Source organism: Molothrus ater, chromosome 1 (assembly GCF_012460135.2).
Source record: "Molothrus ater isolate BHLD 08-10-18 breed brown headed cowbird chromosome 1, BPBGC_Mater_1.1, whole genome shotgun sequence".
Classification (NCBI taxonomy): domain Eukaryota; kingdom Metazoa; phylum Chordata; class Aves; order Passeriformes; family Icteridae; genus Molothrus; species Molothrus ater.
Window position 1 is genome coordinate 153555699 of NC_050478.2, and position 20498 is coordinate 153576196.

At 62.3% G+C, this 20498-nt stretch overlaps 1 protein-coding gene across 1 annotated transcript in view; it reads left to right on the forward strand.

Annotated features, from left to right (window-relative positions):
- Positions 1-19708, forward strand: part of OPLAH (5-oxoprolinase, ATP-hydrolysing) — a gene marked incomplete at its 3' end in the record, with an annotated part of 41869 nt that extends 22161 nt beyond the window's left edge. Inside the window, 13 exon segments of the mRNA XM_036404418.1 lie at positions 264-402; positions 830-942; positions 2876-3027; positions 4465-4544; positions 4546-4626; positions 6014-6115; positions 8805-8979; positions 10660-10844; positions 11692-11823; positions 13791-13925; positions 16069-16218; positions 19550-19636; positions 19638-19708. Coding sequence (XP_036260311.1) covers positions 264-402; positions 830-942; positions 2876-3027; positions 4465-4544; positions 4546-4626; positions 6014-6115; positions 8805-8979; positions 10660-10844; positions 11692-11823; positions 13791-13925; positions 16069-16218; positions 19550-19636; positions 19638-19708 — 1602 coding nt within the window.
- Positions 19709-20498: the final 790 nt, after the last annotated feature.

Below are 20498 nucleotides of genomic sequence, written 5' to 3' on the forward strand. Positions count from 1 at the left end.
CCGGGCTGTGTGTCCCTGTCCGTGTGTCCCTGTCTGTGTGTCCCTGTCCCTGTGTCCCTGTCTGTGTGTCCCTGTCCCCATGTCCCCATGTCCCCATGTCCCCCTGTCCCTGTCCCCAGGTACCAGCAGGAGTTTGGTTTCACCATCCCGGGCCGGGCTGTGTGTCCCTGTCCGTGTGTCCCTGTCTGTGTGTCCCTGTCCCTGTGTCCCTGTCTGTGTGTCCCTGTCCCTGTCCCCATGTCCCCATGTCCCCCTGTCCCCAGGTACCAGCAGGAGTTTGGTTTCACCATCCCGGGCCGGGCCGTGCTCGTGGATGATTTGCGGGTCAGGGGCACCGGCAGCACCGACCCCGTGCCCGAGCCCCCCCTGGGACCCCGCGGGACCCCCCCGAGAGTGGAGACGGTGAGGGGGGGCTGGGGGGGGGGCACCCGGGATGGGGGGGGGCACAGGGAACAGGGGGTACCCGGGGGGGGGGGCACCGGGGGGGGGGGCACTGGGGGGGGGCACCCGGGATGGGGGGGGGGGGGCACCGAACCCATGCCCAAGCCCCCCCCAAGGGCAGACGGTGAAGGGGGGGCTGGGGGGAGCTCGGGTCTGGGGGTGACCCCAAGGTGACCCCAAGGTGACCCCAAGGTGACCCCAGGGCTGACCCAAGGTGACCCCAGGGCTGACCCAAAGTGACCCCAGGGCTGACCCAGTGCTACTTTGAGGCGGGGTACCGGGACACCCCCGTGTGACCCAGGGCTGACCCCAGGTGTGTCCCCAATGTCCCCCCCCCCCCCTCAGGTGACGCAGGGGTGACCCCAATGTCCCGAATGTCCCCCCCCAGGTGACCCGGTGCTATTTTGAGGGGGGGTACCAGGACACCCCCGTGTTCCTGCTGGGGGAGCTGGGCTCGGACCACGCCCTGCCCGGGCCGGCCATCATCATCGACACCAACAGGTGACACACGGACAGGGGGACACACGGACACACAGACACACGGACACACGGACAGGGATGGGACAGGGACACAGGGGACAGGGGGACAATGGGGACACAGGGACCACGCCATGCCCAGGCTGGCCATTGTCATTGACACCAACAGGTGACACACGGACACACGGACACACAGACACATGGACACACGGACACACGGACACACGGACAGGGATGGGACAGGGACACAGGGGACAGGGGGACAATGGGGACACAGGGGACAGGGACCACGCCATGCCTGGGCTGGCCATCGTCATCGACACCAACAGGTGACACACGGACAGGGGGACACACGGACACACGGACACACGGACAGGGATGGGACAGGGACACAGGGGACAGGGGGACAATGGGGACACAGGGACCACGCCCTGCCCGGGCTGGCCATTGTCATTGACACCAACAGGTGACACACGGACACACGGACACACAGACAGGGATGGGACAGGGATGGGACAGGGACAGGGATGGGACAGGGGGAGAGCAGGGACACACGGACAGGGGACAGGGACAGGGATGGGACAATGGGGGCAGGGGACAGGGACCATGCCCTGGCCTGACCGGCCATCATCATCGACACCAACAGGTGACACCCGGACACACAGACACATGGACACATGGACACACGGACACACGGACAGGGATGGGACAGGGACACAGGGGACAGGGGGACAATGGGGACACAGGGGACAGGGACCACGCCCTGCCCGGGCCGGCCATCATCATCGACACCAACAGGTGACACACGGACACATGGACACACGGACACACGGACACATGGACACACGGACACACGGACAGGGATGGGACAGGGACACAGGGGACAGGGACAGGGGGACACAGGGGACAGGGACCACGCCCTGCCCGGGCCGGCCATCATCATCGACACCAACAGGTGACACACGGACACACGGACACACGGACACACGGACAGGGATGGGACAGGGATGGGACAGGGACAGGGGGACAATGGGGACACAGGGACAGGGACCACGCCCTGCCCAGGCCAGCCATCATCATTGACACCAACAGGTGACACACGGACAGGGGGACACACGGACACACAGACACACGGACAGGGATGGGACAGGGACACAGGGGACAGGGGGACAATGGGGACACAGGGACCACGCCCTGCCCGGGCCGGCCATCATCATCGACACCAACAGGTGACACACGGACACACGGACACACGGACACACGGACAGGGATGGGACAGGGACAGGGATGGGACAGGGGGAGAGCAGGGACACACGGACAGGGGACAGGGACACAGATGGGACAATGGGGACACAGGGACAGGGACCACGCCCTGCCCGGGCCGGCCATCATCATCGACACCAACAGCTGACACACGGACACACGGACACACGGACACATGGACACACGGACACATGGACACATGGACAGGGATGGGACAGGGACACAGGGACAGGGGGACGGGGGGGGACAGGGTAGACCCAGGCATGGGGGGGGGTGGGGGGGACACTAGGAGGGGTTTGGGGGACCCCGAGGTGACCCCTGGGGACCCCAAGGAGCTGTGGGGGACACGGGGAGCCCTGGGCTGGGGTGGCACCACTGGAGGGGTTTGGGGGACCCCGAGGTGACCCCTGGATGACCCACGGGACCCCGGGGGGGGTTGGGGCACCCCGGGGGGGTTTGGGGGCACCCCGGGGGGGTTGGGGCACCCCGGGGGGGTTTGGGGCACCCCGGCGGGGTTTTGGGGCACCCCGGCGGGGTTTTGGGGCACCCCGGGGGGGTTTGGGGCACCCCGGGGGGTTTGGGGGCACCCCGGGGGGGTTTGGGGGCACCCCGGGGGGGTTTGGGGCACCCGAGGGGGGTTTGGGGGACCCCGGGGGGGTTTGGGGGCACCCCGAGGTGACCGCGTGCCCCCCAGCACGATCGTGGTGGAGCCGGGCTGCGTGGCGCGCGTCACCGCCCTCGGGGACATCAGCATCGAGGTGACCGCGGGCGCGGCGCCCGCCCTGGGCGCGGGGCTGGAGCCGGTGGCGCTGTCGGTGTTCTCGCACCGCTTCATGAGCATCGCGGGTGGGTCCTGGGGGGATTTGGGGGGGATTTGGGGGGCTCTGGGGGGTCCTGAGGGGTGTTCTGGGGCTTCATGAGCATCGCAGGGGGGTCCTGGGGGGCTCTGGGGGGGGTCTGGGGGGGCTTTGGGGGGTCCTGAGGGGTCTCTTGGGGGTCTCTTGGGGCTTCATGAGCATCGCAGGGGGGTCCTGGGGGGCTCTGGGGGGGGTCTGGGGGGCTTTGGGGGGGATTTGGGGGCTCCTGAGGGGTGTCCTCGGGCTTCATGAGCATCACAGGTGGGTCCTGGGGGGCTTTGGGGGGGCTTTGGGGGGTCCTGAGAGGTCTCTTGGAGCTTCATCAGCATCGCTGGGGGGGCTTTGGGGGGATTTGGGGGGTCCTGAGGGGTCTCTTGGGGGTCTCTTGGAGCTTCATGAGCATCGCGGGTGAGACTTTGGGGGGGCTTTGGGGGGTCCTGAGGGGTCTCTTGGGGCTTCATCAGCATCGCTGGGGGGGCTTTGGGGGAATTTGGGGGGATTTGAGGGGGCTTTGGGGGGTCCTGGGTGGTCCTGGAGTGGCCTTGGGGGTCTCTGGGCTGGTCCCTGGGGGTCCCCCTGGGGTGTCCCCATTTTTGGGGTGTCCCTGGGGGTCCCCACGATCACAATCCCCCCCCATTCCCTCATCTCCCCAAGGCAGATCCAGGGCTGGGGGTCCCGGGGTGGTCCCGGGGGTCTCTGGGTTGGTCCCTGTGGGTACCCCCGGATTTTGGGGTGCCCCTGAGGGTCCCCAAAGACAGGGACCCCTCAATTCAAACCCACCCCTCGAGGCAGACCCAGGGCTGGGGGTCCCGGGCTGTTCCCGGGCTGGTCCCGGGGGTCTCTGGGGTGGTCCCAGGGTGGTCCCTGAGGGGTGCCCAGCCCTGTCCCATTTTTGGGGTCCCCCTGAGGGTGCCGTGTCCCCACAGGGACCCCTCAATTCAAACCCACCTCCCCATCTCCTTGGGGCAGACCCAGGGCTGGGGGTCCTGGGCTGGTCCCGGGGGTCTCTGGGGTGGTCCCAGGGTGGTTCCTTGGGGGTCCCCAGCCCTGCCCGGTTTTTGGGGTGTCCCTGGGGGTCCCCACGATCACAATCCCCCCCCATTCCCCCATCTCCCAATTCATCCCCCCCATCTCTCCAAGGCAGACCCAGCACAGGAGGTCCCAGGGTGGTCCCGGGGGTCTCTGGGATGGTCCTTGGGGGGTCCCCAGCCCTGTCCCATTTTTGGGGTCCCCCTGAAGTTGCCGTGTCCCCACAGGGACCCCTCAATTCAAACCCATCCCTCGAGGCAGACCCAGGGCTGGGGGTCCCGGGGTGGTCCCGGGCTGGTCCCGGGGTGGTCCCGGGGTGGTCCCGGGGTCTCCGGGTCGGTTCCCAGGGGTCCCCCCGGGTTTCGGGGTCCCCGCTGAGGCTCCCGTGTCCCCGCAGAGCAGATGGGGCGCACGCTGCAGCGCACGGCCATCTCCACCAACATCAAGGAGCGCCTGGACTTCTCCTGCGCCCTGTTCGGGGCCCGACGGGGGGCTCGTGTCCAACGCCCCCCACATCCCCGTGCACCTGGGCGCCATGCAGGAGGCCGTGCAGTTCCAGGTGAGGGAATTTGGGGGGGGATTTGGGGGGATTTGGGGGGTCCCAGGGCCATGCAGGAGCCGTGCAGTTCCAGGTGAGGCCATTTGGGGGGGATTTGGGGGGTCCTGGGGGGATTTTGGGGGTCCCGGGTGGGTTTGGGGGTCTCCAGGGCCATGCAGGAGCCGTGCAGTTCCAGGTGAGGCATTTGGGGGGGATTTGGGGGGATTTGGGGGGTCCCAGGGCCATGCAGGAGCCGTGCAGTTCCAGGTGAGGCCATTTGGGGGGGATTTGGGGGGTCCCAGGGGGTCTCGAGGCCATGCAGGAGCCGTGCAGTTCAAGGTGAGGGGATTTTGGGGAGATTTTGGGGGAATCTGGGGGGTCCCAGGTGTGCTCAGGTGGGCCCCAGGGGGATTTGAGGGGTCCTGGGTGGATTTGGGGGAGATTTGGGTGGGTTTGGGGAGGGTTTGGGGGGGTCCCAGGGCCGTGCAGGAGCCGTGCAGTTCCAGGTGAGGGAATTTGGGGGGTCCTGGGTGGATTTGGGGAGATTTGGGGGCATCCCAGGGGGGGAATTTGGGGTCGTGGGGGGATCTGGGGGGGTTCCTGGGGGAGATTTGGGGGGGGATTTGGGATCCTGGGGTGTCCTGGAGGGGATTTGGGGGGTTCAGGAGGTGATTTGGGGAGGATTTGGGGATCCCAGAGGGAATTTGGGGTGATTTGGGGAGGATTTGGGGATCCCAGAGGGAATTTGGGGTGATTTGGGGAGGATTTGGGGATCCCAGAGGGAATTTGGGGTGATTTGGGGAGGATTTGGGGATCCCAGAGGGAATTTGGGGTGATTTGAGAGGATTTGGGGATCCCAGAGGGAATTTGGGGTGATTTGGGGAGGATTTGGGGATCCCAGAGGGAATTTGGGGTGATTTGGGGAGGATTTGGGGATCCCAGAGGGAATTTGGGGTGATTTGGGGAGGATTTGGGGATCCCAGAGGGAATTTGGGGTGATTTGAGAGGATTTGGGGATCCCAGAGGGAATTTGGGGTGATTTGGGGAGGATTTGGGGATCCCAGAGGGAATTTGGGGTGATTTGGGGAGGATTTGGGGATCCCAGAGGGAATTTGGGGTGATTTGGGGAGGATTTGGGGATCCCAGAGGGAATTTGGGGTGATTTGGGGAGGATTTGGGGTCTTGGAGGGGCTTTGGGGTCCTGGAAGGGATTTGGGAGCTCTGGAGAGGATTTGGGGGTTCCGGGGAGGGGAAATTTGGGGGGATTTGGGGGTTCTGGGAGAGGATTTGGGATCCTGGGTGTATTTGGGGAGATTTGGGAATTTCTGGGGGGGATTTGGGGATCCTGGGGAGATTTTGGGGTTCCCGGGGTGGGTTTGGGGTTCACCCCCCCGTCCCCCCCCCCCAGATCCGTAACCTGGGCCCGGAGCTGAGGGAAGGAGACGTGATCCTGAGCAACCACCCCCGGGCGGGGGGCAGCCACCTGCCCGACCTGACCGTCATCACACCTGTGAGTGAGGGAGGGAGGGACACACCTGGGACAGGGGACATCACAGCTGGGACAGGGGACATCACACCTGTGAGTGAGTGACACACCTGGGACAGGGGACATCACACCTGGGACACACCTGGGACAGGGGGGCAGCCACCTGCCCGACCTGACCGTCATCACACCTGTGAGTGAGGGAGGGAAGGAGGGAGGGAGGGACACACCTGGGACAGGGGACATCACACCTGGGACACACCTGGGACACACCTGTGAGTGAGTGACACACCTGGGACACACCTGGGACAGGGGACATCACACCTGGGACAGGTGACGACACACCTGGGAGGGAGTGACACACCTGGGGACACACCTGTGAGTGAGGGAGGGACACACCTGGGACAGGGGACATCACAGCTGGGACACACCTGGGACACACCTGGGACACACCTGGGACACACCTGGGACAGGTGACATCACAGCTGGGACAGGTGACACACCTGGGACACACCTGGGACACACCTGGGACACACCTGGGACAGGTGACATCACAGCTGGGACAGGGGACATCACACCTGTGACACACCTGGGACACACCTGGGACACACCTGGGACAGGGGGGCAGCCACCTGCCCGACCTGACCGTCATCACACCTGTGAGTGAGGGAGGGAGGGAGGGACACACCTGGGACAGGGGACATCACACCTGTGAGTGAGCAACACACCTGGGACAGGTGACATCACACCTGTGAGTGACACACCTGGGACACACCTGGGACACCTGTGAGTGACACACCTGGGACACACCTGGGACAGGTGACATCACACCTGGGACAGGTGACACACCTGGGACAGGTGACATCACACCTGTGAGTGACACACCTGGGGACAGCTGGGACACCTGTGAGTGACACACCTGGGGACACCTGGGACAGGGGGGCAGCCACCTGCCTGACCTGGCCGTCATCACACCTGTGAGTGACACACCTGGGACAGGTGGGGACACACCTGTGACACACCTGTGACACCTGGGGACATATCTGGGGACACCTGTGACACACCTGGGGACACCTGTCTGTCCCCCCCCAGGTGTCCAGGTCGGGTGTCCTTGGGGTTTTCAGCCCCCCCCGCCAATGTCACCTGTCCCCAGGTGTGCAACCCAGTGTCACCTGTGTAACCCCAGTGTCACCTGTCCCAGGTGTCTCACCCCAGTGTCACCTGTCCCATGTCCCTGACCCCAATGTCACCTGTGTAACCCCAGTGTCACCTGTGCCCAGGTGTTCTGGCCAGGTGTGCCCCGCCCCGTGTTCTTCGTGGCCAGCCGTGGTCACCACACCTGACCCAGTGTCACCTGTCCCATGTCCCTGACCCCAGTGTCACCTGTGTAACCCCTGTGTCACCTGTCCCAGGTGTCTGACGCCAATGTCACCATTACCTGTCCCATGTCCCTAACTGCAGTGTCACCTGTCCCAGGTGTCCTGTCCCATGTCCCTAACCCCAATGTCACTGTCACCTGTCCCATGTCCCTAACCCCAGTGTCACCTGTGCCCAGGTGTTCTGGCCAGGTGTTCCCTTCCCTGTGTTCTTCGTGGCCAGCCGTGGTCACCACACCTGACCCAGTGCCACCTGTCCCATGTCCCTGACCCCAATGTCACCTGTGTAACCCCAGTGTCACCTGTCCCAGGTGTCTGACGCCAATGTCACCTCTCTAACCCCAGTGTCACCTGTGTAACCCCAGTGCCACCTGTGCCATGTCCCTGACCCCAGTGTCACCTGTGTAACCCCTGTGTCACCTGTCCCAGGTGTCTGATGCCAGTGTCACCTGTCCCATGTCCCTGACCCCAGTGTCACCTCTCTGACCCCAGTGTCACCTGTGTAACCCCAGTGTCACCTGTGTAACCCCTGTGTCACCTGTGCCATGTCCCTGACCCCAGTGTCACCTGTGTAACCCCAGTGCCACCTGTCCCAGGTGTCTGACCCCAGTGTCACTGTCACCCTTACCTGTCCCAGGTGTTCTGGCCAGGTGTGCCCCGCCCCGTGTTCTTCGTGGCCAGCCGTGGTCACCACGCCTGACCCAGTGTCACCTGTCCCATGTCCCTGACCCCAGTGTCACCTGTGTAACCCCAGTGCCACCTGTCCCAGGTGTCTGACCCCAGTGTCACTGTCACCCTTACCTGTCCCAGGTGTTCTGGCCAGGTGTGCCCCGCCCCGTGTTCTTCGTGGCCAGCCGTGGTCACCACGCCTGACCCAGTGTCACCTGTCCCATGTCCCTGACCCCAGTGTCACCTGTGTAACCCCAGTGCCACCTGTCCCATGTCCCTAAGCCCAGTGTCACCTCTCTGACCCCAGTGTCACCTGTGTAACCCCAGTGCCACCTGTCCCAGGTGTATAACCCCAATGTCACCATTACCTGTCCCATGTCCCTAACTGCAGTGTCACCTGTCCCAGGTGTCCTGTCCCACGTCCCTAACCCACTGTCACCTATCTAACTCCAGTGTCACCTGTCCCATGTCCCTGACCCCAGTGTCACCTGTGTAACCCCAGTGCCACCTGTCCCAGGTGTCTGACCCCAGTGTCACTGTCACCCTTACCTGTCCCAGGTGTTCTGGCCAGGTGTGCCCCGCCCCGTGTTCTTCGTGGCCAGCCGTGGTCACCACACCTGACCCCAGTGTCACCTGTCCCATGTCCCTAACCCCAGTGTCACCTGTCCCAGGTGTTCTGGCCAGGTGTGCCCCGCCCCGTGTTCTTCGTGGCCAGCCGTGGTCACCACGCCGACGTGGGCGGCTCCAGCCCCGGGTCGATGCCGCCGCACTCGCAGAGCCTGGCCCAGGAGGGCGCGGCCTTCGTGTCCTTCAAACTGGTGACCAACGGGGAGTTCCAGGAGCAAGGTGGGACATGGGGACACTGGGGGGACACTGGGGGGACACTGGGGACACTGGGGACACTGGGGACACTGGGGGGACACTGGGGACACTGGGGACACTGGGGACAGTGGGGACACTGGGGACACTGGGGGGACACTGGGGACACTGGGGGGACACTGGGGACATTGGGGACAGTGGGGACACTGGGGGGACACTGGGGGGACACTGGGGACACTGGGGACACTGGGGGGACACTGAGGGGACACTGGGGGGACACTGGGGACACTGGGGGGACACTGGGGGGACACTGGGGGAACAGTGGGGACAGTGGGGACATTGGGGACACTGAGGGGACACTGGGGAGACACTGGGGGGACACTGGGGACACTGGGGGGACACTGGGGACACTGGGGACACTGAGGGGACACTGGGGACACTGGGGACATTGGGGACAGCCAGGGGATTGGGGACACTGGGGACAAAGGTGTTCCTGTCCTTCAAACTGGTGACCAACGGGGAGTTCCAGGAGCAAGGTGGCACATGGGGACACTGAGGGGATATTGGGGACATCCCCTCTGTGTCCCCAGCTGTCACCGAGGCCCTGCTGGCCCCTGTCCCTGTCCCCAGGAGGTGTCACTGTCCCTGTCCCTGTCCCTGTCACTGTCACTGTCACTGTCTCCTCAGTGTCACTGTCACTGTCCCTGTCCCCAGCTGTCACCAAGGCCCTGCTGGCCCCTGTCCCTGTCCCTGTCCCTGTCCCTGTCCCCAGTGGGTGTCACTGTCACTGTCCCCTCAGTGTCTCCTTTGTGTCCCCAGCTGTCACCAAGGCCCCACTGACCCCTGGCTCTGTCCTTAAGGGGTGTCCCTGTCATTGTCCCCTCAGTGTCCTCTGTCCCTGTCCCTGTCCTTGTCCCCGGCTGTCACCCAGGCGCTGCTGGCCCCTGTCCCTGTCATTGTCCCCTCATTGTCCCTGTCCCTGTCCCCAGCTGTCACCGAGGCCCTGCTCACCCCTGTCCCTCTCCCTGTCCCCAGTGGGTGTCACTGTCATTGTCACCGTCACTGTCATTGTCCCCTCACTGTCCCCTGTGTGTCCCCAGCTGTCACCGAGGCCCTGCTGGCCCCTGTCACTGTCCCTGTCATTGTCACTGTCACTGTCATTGTCCCTGTCCCCAGCTGTCACCGAGGCCCTGCTGGCCCCTGGCTCTGTCCTTAGGAGGTGTCCCTGTCCCCATTGGGTGTCCCTGTCATTGTCACTGTCACTGTCCCTGTCCCCAGCTGTCACCGAGGCGCTGCTGGCCCCTGTCCCTGTCCCCTCATTGTCCCTGTCCCTGTCCCCAGCTGTCACCGAGGCGCTGCTGGACCCCGGCTCTGTCCCCAGGGGGTGTCACTGTCCCCAGTGGGTGTCCCTGTCATTGTCACTGTCCCTGTCCCTGTCCCCAGCTGTCACCGAGGCGCTGCTGGCCCCTGGCTCCGTCCCCAGGGGGTGTCACTGTCCCCAGTGGGTGTCCCTGTCATTGTCACTGTCACTGTCCCTGTCCCCAGCTGTCACCGAGGCGCTGCTGGCCCCTGTCCCTGTCCCCTCATTGTCCCTGTCATTGTCACTGTCCCTGTCCCTGTCCCCAGCTGTCACCGAGGCGCTGCTGGCCCCTGTCCCTGTCCCCTCATTGTCCCTGTCATTGTCACTGTCCCTGTCCCTGTCCCCAGCTGTCACCGAGGCCCTGCTGGCCCCCGGCTCCGTCCCCGGCTGCTCGGGGACGCGGAACCTGCGGGACAACCTGGCCGACCTGCGGGCACAGGTGGCGGCCAACCAGAAAGGGATCGGGCTGGTGCGGGAGCTGATCGGGCAGCACGGGCTGCAGGTGGTGCAGGCCTACATGGGGCACGTGCAGGTGAGACCCCAAAAACGCCCCGAAATCACCCCAAAAGAACCCCAAACATCAGAAACATCAAAAACCCCAAATCCGCCCCGAAAACCCCCGATCCCCGTGCCCGGAGCTGATTGGGCAGCACGGGTGGGGGGGGTGCAGGCCTACATGGGATATGTGCAGGTGAGACCCTAAATACACCCTAAATACCCTAAAATCACCCCAAAACCATCAAACCCCATAAAAATCCCAAAAATCCCAAAAATCCCAAAAACCCCAAAAATGCCAAATCTGCCCCAAAAACCTCCAATCCCCGTGCCGGGAGCTGATTGGGCAGCACGGGCTGGGGGCGGTGCGGGCCTCTATGGGATATGTGCAGGTGAGACCCTAAAACATCAAAAAAACCCTGAAATCACCCCAAAATCACCAAATACAGCAGAAACCCCAAAAACCCCAAATCCGCCCCAAAAACCCCCGATCCCCGTGCCCGGAGCTGATTGGGCAGCACGGGCTGGGGGCGGTGCAGGCCCACATGGGACATGTGCAGGTGAGACCTTAAAAATACCCTAAATACCCTAAAATCACCCCAAAAACCCTAAAACCCCCCGCAATACCCCAAATCCCCCCCGCAATAGCCCAAAAACCCCCAAAATCCCCAAAACCACCAGAAAAACCCCAAACCCACCCAAAACCACCCCTAAAACCCCAAACACACCCTAAAACAGCTGAGACCCCAAAAACCTCAAAACCACCCCAAGAACCCCCCAACCCCCCCTGCGTGACCCCTGCGTGACCCCTGGTGACCCCTGGTGACCCCTGCGTGACCCCTGCGTGACCCCTGGTGACCCCTGGTGACCCCGTGTGACCCCAGGCCAACGCGGAGGTGGCCGTCAGGGACACGCTGCGGGCGGTGGCCGCGCGCTGGGGGACGTCGCTGTCGGCCGAGGACACCATGGACGATGGCACCCCCATGCGGCTGAGGGTGACACTGGAGCCCAGAGAGGTGCGGGGACGGCTCGGGGACACCGGGGGACACCCTGGGGACACCGGGGGACACCTTGGGGACATGGGGACATGGGGACACCCTGGGGACATGGGGACATGGGGACACGGACGTGGGGACACCCTGGGGACATGGGGACACCATGGGGACAGCCTGGGGACATGGACATAGCCTGGGGACACCACTGGGACACCATGGGGACAGCTTGGGGACATGGGGACAGCCTGGGGACATGGGGACATGGACATGGGGACAGCTCGGGGACATGGAGACACGGACATGGGGACACCACGGGGACATGGGGACACCATGGGGACAGCCTGGGGACATGGACGTAGCCTGGGGACACCACAGGGACACCATGGGGACAGCTTGGGGACATGGGGACATGGACATGGGGACAGCCCTGCAGATATGGGGACACCAGGGGGACATGGGGACAGCCTCGGGACATGGACATAGCCTGAGGACACCACTGGGACACCATGGGGACATGGACATGGGGACAGCTCGGGGACAGCCCTAGGGACACCTTGGGGACATGGGGACATGGACATGGGGACAGCTCCGGGACACCCTGGGGACATGGGGACATGGACATGGGGACAGCCCTGGGGACATGGGGACACCATGGGGACAGCCTGGGGACATGGACGTAGCCTGGGGACACCACAGGGACACCATGGGGACAGCTTGGGGACATGGACATGGGGACATGGACATGGGGACAGCTCGGGGACAGCCCTAGGGACACCTTGGGGACATGGGGACATGGACATGGGGACATGGACATGGGGACATGGACATGGGGACAGCCCTAGGGACACCTTGGGGACATGGGGACATGGACATGGGGACAGCCCTGGGGACAGCCCTAGGGACATGGACATAGCCTGGGGACACCACAGGGACACCACGGGGACACCTTGGGGACATGGGGACAGCCTGGGGACATGGACATGGGGACAGCCCTGCAGCGATGGGGACACCAGGGGGACATGGGGACATGGACATGGGGACACCTTTCGGACATGGGCATGGCCTGGGGACAGCTCGGGGACACCTTGGGGACACCTTGGGGACACCTTGGGGACAGTCCTGGGGCTTGTGGGGACGCGGGGATGTCCCCAAGGCTTGGGGACCCTGATCCAGCTGGATCCCCACAAGGCTCTGGGGGGGATTTTGGGGTCACCCCCAGGTTTTGGGGTCCCCCGGTCTCTGGATGGGGTTTTGGGGTCAGGCCGGGTTTTTGGATGGATTTTTGGGTCCCTCCTGGATTTTGGGCTCACCCCCGGATTTTGGGGTCCCCTCCTGGGTTTTGGGGGTCACCCTCTGGTCTCTGGATGGGTTTTTGGGGTCAGCCCCGGGTTTTGGCGTCCCCCCGGTCTCTGCGTGAGGTTCTGGGGTTCCCCCCTGGTTTCTGGGGGGGTTTGGGGGTAGGTTTTGGGGTCCCCCCAGTCTTTGGGTGGGTTTTGGGGTTGCCCTGGTCTCTGGTTGTATTTTTGGGGTCACCCCGGTTTCCGGATGGGTTTTTGGGGTCACCCCCTGGATTTTGGGGTCCCCCTGGTCTCTGGATGCATTTTTGGGGTCACTCCAAGCTCTGGGTGGGTTTTTGGGGTCAGCCCCGGGTTTTGGGGTCCCCCTGGTCTCTGGATGCATTTTTGGGGTCACTCCAAGCTCTGGGTGGGTTTTTGGGGTCAGCCCCGGGTTTTGGGGTCCCCCAGGTCTCTGGGTGGGTTTTTGGGGTCAGCCCCGGGTTTTGGGGTCCCCCTGGTCTCTGGATGCATTTTTGGGGTCACTCCAAGCTCTGGGTGGGTTTTTGGGGTCAGCCCCGGGTTTTGGGGTCCCCCAGGTCTCTGGATGCATTTTTGGGGTCACCCCAAGCTCTGGGTGCGTTTTTGGGGTCCCCCCGGTCTCTGGTTGGGTTTTGGGGTCCAACGCCCCCCGTTCCCCCCCCCCCCCCCCAGGGCAGCGCCGTGTTCGATTTCGGGGGGACGGGACCCCAAGTTCTGGGGAACTGCAACGCCCCCCGCGCCATCACCCTGTCAGCGCTGATCTACTGCCTGCGGTGCCTGGTGGGGCACGACATCCCCCTGAACCAGGTGGGACCCCAAAATACCCCAAAACCACCCCAAAAATACCCCAAAAACACCCTAAATACACCCCAAAAACAGCCTGGGCACCCCAAAAACCCCAAACCCCCCTGTCAGCGCTGATCTACTGCCTGCGGTGCCTGGTGGGGCACGACATCCCCCTGAACCAGGTGGGACCCCAAAATACCCCAAAAACACCCCAAAAATACCCCAAAAACAGCCTGGGCACCCCAAAAACAGCCTGGGCACCCCAAAATCCCAAACGCACCCCAAAAACCCCAAACCCCCCTGTCAGCGCTGATCTACTGCCTGCGGTGCCTGGTGGGGCACGACATCCCCCTGAACCAGGTGGGACCCCCAAAATACCCCAAAAATACCCCAAATACACCCTAAATACACCCCAAATACACCCCAAAAACCCCAAATACCCCAAATACACCCCAAAAACCCCAAATACCCCAAATACACCCCAAAAACGCCAAATACAACCCCAAAAACCCTAAATACACCCAAAAGAAAAGCCCTAAATACACCCCAAAAACCTAAATACGCCCCAAAACCAGCCTGGGCACCCGAAAAACCCCCAAACACACCCTGAGCACCCCAAAATCACCCCAAATACGCTCAATACACCCCAAAACCCCCTAAATAAACCCCAAATCCTCCCCAAATCCACCCAAATACACCCTAAACACCCTAAATACACCCCAAAAGCAAGCCGAGACCCCAGGTACCCCAAATACATCCTGAACCAGGTGAGATCCCCAAAACCGCCCCAAATCCTCCCTGCGCCCCCCCAAACACCCCGAAACAGGTGAGGCCCTAAATAAACCCTAAATGTGCCCCAAAAACCCCAAACACACCCCAAAACCCCCAACCACACCCCAAAAAAAAACCAACCACACCCCAAATACACCCTGAGCACCCCAAAAAACCCAAACACACCCCAAATACACCCTGAGCACCCCAAAAATCCAAACACACCCCAAATAGACCCACAACAAGGTGAGGCCCCAAAACCGCCCTAAAACACGCCCTGAGCACCCCAAAAACCCCAGAACAGGTGCGAGCCTGAACGCACCCCAAACATACCCGAAAATCCCCAAATACACCCCAAACCCACCCTGAGCACCCCGAAATACCCCAAAAGCAGGTGGGGCCCCAAATCCACCCCAAATCCACCCCAAAAACCCCAACCGCAGCCCAAATGCACCTGAACCAGGTGAGACCCCAGAACCACCCCAAACACACCCCAAAAACGCCCAGAACCCCAAATCACCCCAAACCAGGTGAGACCCCAAATCCCTCCAACACCCCCTCCCTGGGCACATCAGGTGTGCCCAGCTGTGCCCAGCTGTGCCCCCAGCTGTGCCCAGGTGTGCCCAGGTGTGCCCAGGTGTGCCCAGGTGTATCACAGGTGTGCCCCCAGGTGTGCCCAGCTGTGCCCAGGTGTATCACAGGTGTATCCCAGCTGTGCCCAGGTGCCCCCAGGTGTGCCCAGGTGTGCTCAGGTGTGGCCAGGTGTATCCCAGCTGTGCCCCCAGCTGTGCCCAGGTGTGCCCAGGTGTGCCCAGGTGTATCCCAGGTGTGCCCAGGTGTGCCCAGGTGCCCCCATGTGTGCCCAGGTGTGCTTGGTGTATCCCAGGTGTGCCCAGGTGTATCCCAGCTGTGCCCCCAGCTGTGCCCAGTTGTGCCCAGTTGTGCCCAGGTGTGCTCAGGTGTGCCCAGCTGTATCCCAGGTGTGTGCCCAGCTGTACCCAGGTTTGTGCTCAGGTGTGTCCCAGGTGCATCCCAGGTGTGCCCCCAGCTGTGCCCCCAGGTGTGCCCAGGTGTGCCCAGGTGCATCCCAGGTGTGCCCCCAGGTGTATCCCAGGTGCCCCCAGGTGTATCCCAGCTGTGCCCAGCTGTGCCCAGGTGTGCTCAGGTGTATCCCAGGTGTATCCCAGGTGTATCCCAGGTGCCCCCAGGTGTGTCCAGGTGTATCCCAGGTGTATCCCAGTTGTGCCCAGCTGTGCCCAGGTGTGCTCAGGTGTATCCCAGATGCCCCCAGGTGTATCCCAGGTGTATCCCAGGTGTGCCCAGGTGTGTCCAGGTGTATCCCAGGTGCCCCCAGCTGTGCCCAGCTGTGCCCAGCTGTGTTTTGCCCCCCCAGGGCTGCCTGGCCCCGGTGCAGGTGCGGATCCCCCCGGGCTCCATCCTTGACCCCTCCCCCGACGCCGCCGTGGTGGGCGGGAACGTGCTGACGTCACAGCGCGTGGTGGACGTGGTGCTGCGCGCGTTCGGCGTCTGCGCCGCCTCCCAGGTGAGCGCACGGACAGGGGAGGGGACAGGGACAGGGACAGGGGAGGGGACAGGGACAGGGACACGGACAGGGACAGGGGAGGGACAGGGGAGGGGACAGGGACAGGGACAGGGACAGGGACAGGGACACGGACAGGGACAGGTGAGGGACAGGGGAGGGGACAGGGACAGGGACAGGGACAGGGACAGGGACAGGGACAGGGACACGGACAGGGACAGGTGAGGGACAGGGGAGGGGACAGGGACAGGGACAGGGACAGGGACAGGGACAGGGACAGGTGAGGGGACAGGGACACGGACAGGGACACGGACAGGTGAGGGGACAGGGACAGGGACAGGGACACGGACAGGGACAGGTGAGGGACAGGGGAGGGGACAGGGACAGGGACAGGGACACGGACACGGACAGGTAAGGGGACAGGTGAGGGGACACGGACAGGGACACGGACAGGGGAGGGGACAGGGACAGGGACAGGGACACGGACAGGGGAGGGGACAGGGACACGGACAGGTGAGGGGACAGGTGAGCAGGGACAGGTGAGCAGGAACAGGTGAGATGACAGAGGAGGGACAGGGACAGGTGAGGGGACAGGGACAGGTGAGGAGGGACAGGTGAGCAGGGACAGGTGAGGGGACAGGGACAGGTGAGGGGGGGACAGGGGAGGGGACAGGGACAGGTGAGAGGAGGACAGGTGAGCAGGGACAGGTGAGCAGGGACAGGTGAGATGACAGATCAGGGACAGGGACAGGGGAGGGGACAGGGACAGGTGAGCAGGGACAGGTGAGCAGGGACAGGTGAGCAGGGACAGGTGATGTGACAGATGAGGGACAGGGACAGGTGAGGGGAGGTTCTGGGCTATTTGGGGTCACTTTTGGGCTATTTGGGGGTGACATTTTTGGGCTATTTGGGGCCGTTTTGGGGTCAGATTTGGGGCGACGTTGTCCCATTGTCCCCAGGGCCGCATGGCCTGTGGGGTTTGGGGTTTCTGGGCCATTTGGGGTGACATTTTTGGGGTATTCGGGCTCCGTTTTGGGGTTTTTGGGGTGACAATGTCCCCATTGTCCCCGGGGCTCCATGAACTGTGGGGTTTGGGCTATTTGGGGTCAGTTTTGGGGTCAGTTTTGGGGTGTTTCGGGTCAGTTTTGGGGTGTTTGGGGTGACGTTTTCATTGTCCCCACTGTCCCCAGGGCTGCATGAACAACGTCACCTTCAGCTCCCCGCGGGGTTTGGGGTTTTGGGGTCGGTTTTGGGGTCAGTTTTGGGATATTTGGGTGACATTTTTGGGGCGTTTCGGGTCAGTTTTGGGGTCTTCAAAATTATATTTTCAGTGTCCCCATTGTCCCCAGGGCTGCATGAACAACGTCACCTTCGGCTCCCCGCGGGGTTTGGGGTCGGTTTTGGGCTATTTGGGGTCAACTTTGGGGTCGGTTTTGGGGTATTTAGGGTGGCAGTTTTGGGATATTTGGGTGACATTTTTGGGGCGTTTGGGGTCAGTTCTGGGGTGACGCTGTCCCCATTGTCCCCAGGGCTGCATGAACAACTTCACCTTCGGCTCCCCGCGGGGTTTGGGGTCAATTTTGGGGTCAGTTTTGGGGTCAATTCCGGGGTCAGTTTCGGTGTGTTTGGGGTGCCATTTTTGGGGCGTTTAGGGTCAGTTTCGGTGTGTTTAGGGTGCCATTTTTGGGGCATTTAGGGTCAGTTTCGGTGTGTTTGGGGGTGCCATTTTTGGGGCGTTTAGGGTCAGTTTCGGTGTGTTTAGGGTGCCATTTTTGGGGCATTTAGGGTCAGTTCTGGGGTGTTTAGGGTGCCATTTTTGGGGCATTTAGGGTCAGTTTCGGTGTGTTTAGGGTGCCATTTTTGGGGCGTTTAGGGTCAGTTCTGGGGTGTTTAGGGTGCCATTTTTGGGGCATTTAGGGTCAGTTTCGGTGTGTTTGGGGTGCCTTTTTTGGGGCGTTTAGGGTCAGTTTCGGTGTGTTTAGGGTGCCATTTTTGGGGCATTTAGGGTCAGTTCTGGGGTGTTTAGGGTGCCATTTTTGGGGCATTTAGGGTCAGTTTCGGTGTGTTTAGGGTGCCATTTTTGGGGCGTTTAGGGTCAGTTCTGGGGTGTTTAGGGTGCCATTTTTGGGGCATTTAGGGTCAGTTTCGGTGTGTTTGGGGTGCCTTTTTTGGGGCGTTTAGGGTCAGTTTCGGTGTGTTTAGGGTGCCATTTTTGGGGCATTTAGGGTCAGTTTCGGTGTGTTTAGGGTGCCATTTTTGGGGCATTTAGGGTCAGTTCTGGTGTGTTTAGGGTGCCATTTTTGGGGCATTTAGGGTCAGTTCTGGTGTGTTTAGGGTGCCATTTTTGGGGCATTTAGGGTCAGTTCTGGGGTGTTTAGGGTGCCATTTTTGGGGCATTTGGGGTCAGTTTCGGTGTGTTTAGGGTGCCATTTTTGGGGCGTTTGGGGTCAGTTCTGGGGTGTTTAGGGTGCCATTTTTGGGGCGTTTAGGGTCAGTTCTGGGGTGTTTAGGGTGCCATTTTTGGGGTGTTTGGGGTCAGTTTCGGGGTGTTTAGGGTGCCATTTTTGGGGCGTTTGGGGTCAGTTTCGGTGTGTTTAGGGTGCCATTTTTGGGGCATTTTGGGTCAGTTCTGGGGTGTTTAGGGTGCCATTTTTGGGGCGTTTGGGGTCAGTTTCGGTGTGTTTAGGGTGCCATTTTTGGGGTGTTTGGGGTCAGTTTCGGTGTGTTTAGGGTGCCATTTTTGGGGTGCTTAGGGTCAGTTCTGGTGTGATTAGGGTGCCATTTTTGGGGCGTTTGGGGTCAGTTTCGGGGTGTTTAGGGTGCCATTTTTGGGGGGTTTAGGGTCAGTTCTGGGGTGTTTAGGGTGCCATTTTTGGGGTGCTTAGGGTCAGTTCTGGTGTGATTAGGGTGCCATTTTGGGGCGTTTGGGGGCAGTTTCGGTGTGTTTAGGGTGCCATTTTTGGGGCGTTTGGGGTCAGTTTCGGTGTGTTTAGGGTGCCATTTTTGGGGCATTTAGGGTCAGTTTTAGTGTGTTTAGGGTGCCATTTTTGGGGCGTTTGGGGTCAGTTTTGGGGTGTTTAGGGTGCCATTTTTGGGGCATTTAGGGTCAGTTTCGGTGTGTTTAGGGTGCCATTTTTGGGGCGTTTGGGGTCAGTTTCGGTGTGTTTAGGGTGCCATTTTTGGGGCGTTTGGGGTCAGTTTCGGTGTGTTTAGGGTGCCATTTTTGGGGCCTTTAGGGGTCAGTTTTGGGGTGTTTAGGGTGCCATTTTTGGGGCATTTGGGGTCAGTTTTAGTGTGTTTAGGGTGCCGTTTTCAATGTCCCCGCTGTCCCCAGGGCTGCATGAACAACGTCACCTTCGGCTCCCCACGGGGGGGTTACTACGAGACCGTGGCCGGGGGCGCCGGGGCCGGGCCCAGCTGGGGGGGGCCGCAGTGGGGTCCACACGCACATGACCAACACCCGGATCACCGACCCCGAGATCCTCGAGACGAGGTGGGTCTGGGGGCTCTGGGGGGTCCTATGGGGTCTCTGTGGGGTCTGGGGGCTCTGGGGGTTTGGGGGCTCTGGGGGGCTCAGGGGGTGTTGGGGTCCCACACACACAACCAACACCCGGATCACCGACCCCGAGATCCTCGAGACGAGGTGGTCTGGGGTCTCCTGGGGTTCCTATGGGGTCTGTGGGTCTGGGGGCTCTGGGGGGTTTGGGGGGTCCTATGGGGTCTGTAGGGTTTGTGGGTCTGGGGGCTCAGGGATTTGGGGTTTTGGGGGTCCCACATGCACACGACCAACACCCAGATCACTGACCCCAAGATCTTTGAGACGAGGTGGGTCTGGGCTCTGGGGGCTCCCAGCGGGTTCTAAGGGGTCTGGGGCTCTGGGGGGGTCCTATGGGGTCTGTGGGTCTGGGGGCTCTGGGGGGTCCAATGGGTCTCCTGTGGTTTGTGGGGTCAGGCTCTGGGGGTTTGGGGTTTTGGGGGGTCCCACACGCACACAACCAACACCCGGATCACCGACCCCGAGATCCTCGAGACCAGGTGGGTCTGGGGGGGTTTGGGGTCCTGTGGGTCCTAAAGGTCTGGGGGTTATGGGGGTCCTAAAGGGTCTGGGGGCTCAGGGGGTTTGGGGTTTTGGGGGTCCCACACGCACACGACCAACACTCGGATCACCGACCCCGAATCCTCGAGACGAGGTGGTCTGGGGGGTTTGGGGGTTCCTATGGGTCTGTGGGGTTTGTGGGTCTGGGGCTCTGGGGGGGTCTGGGGGGTCCTGTGGGTCCTAAAGG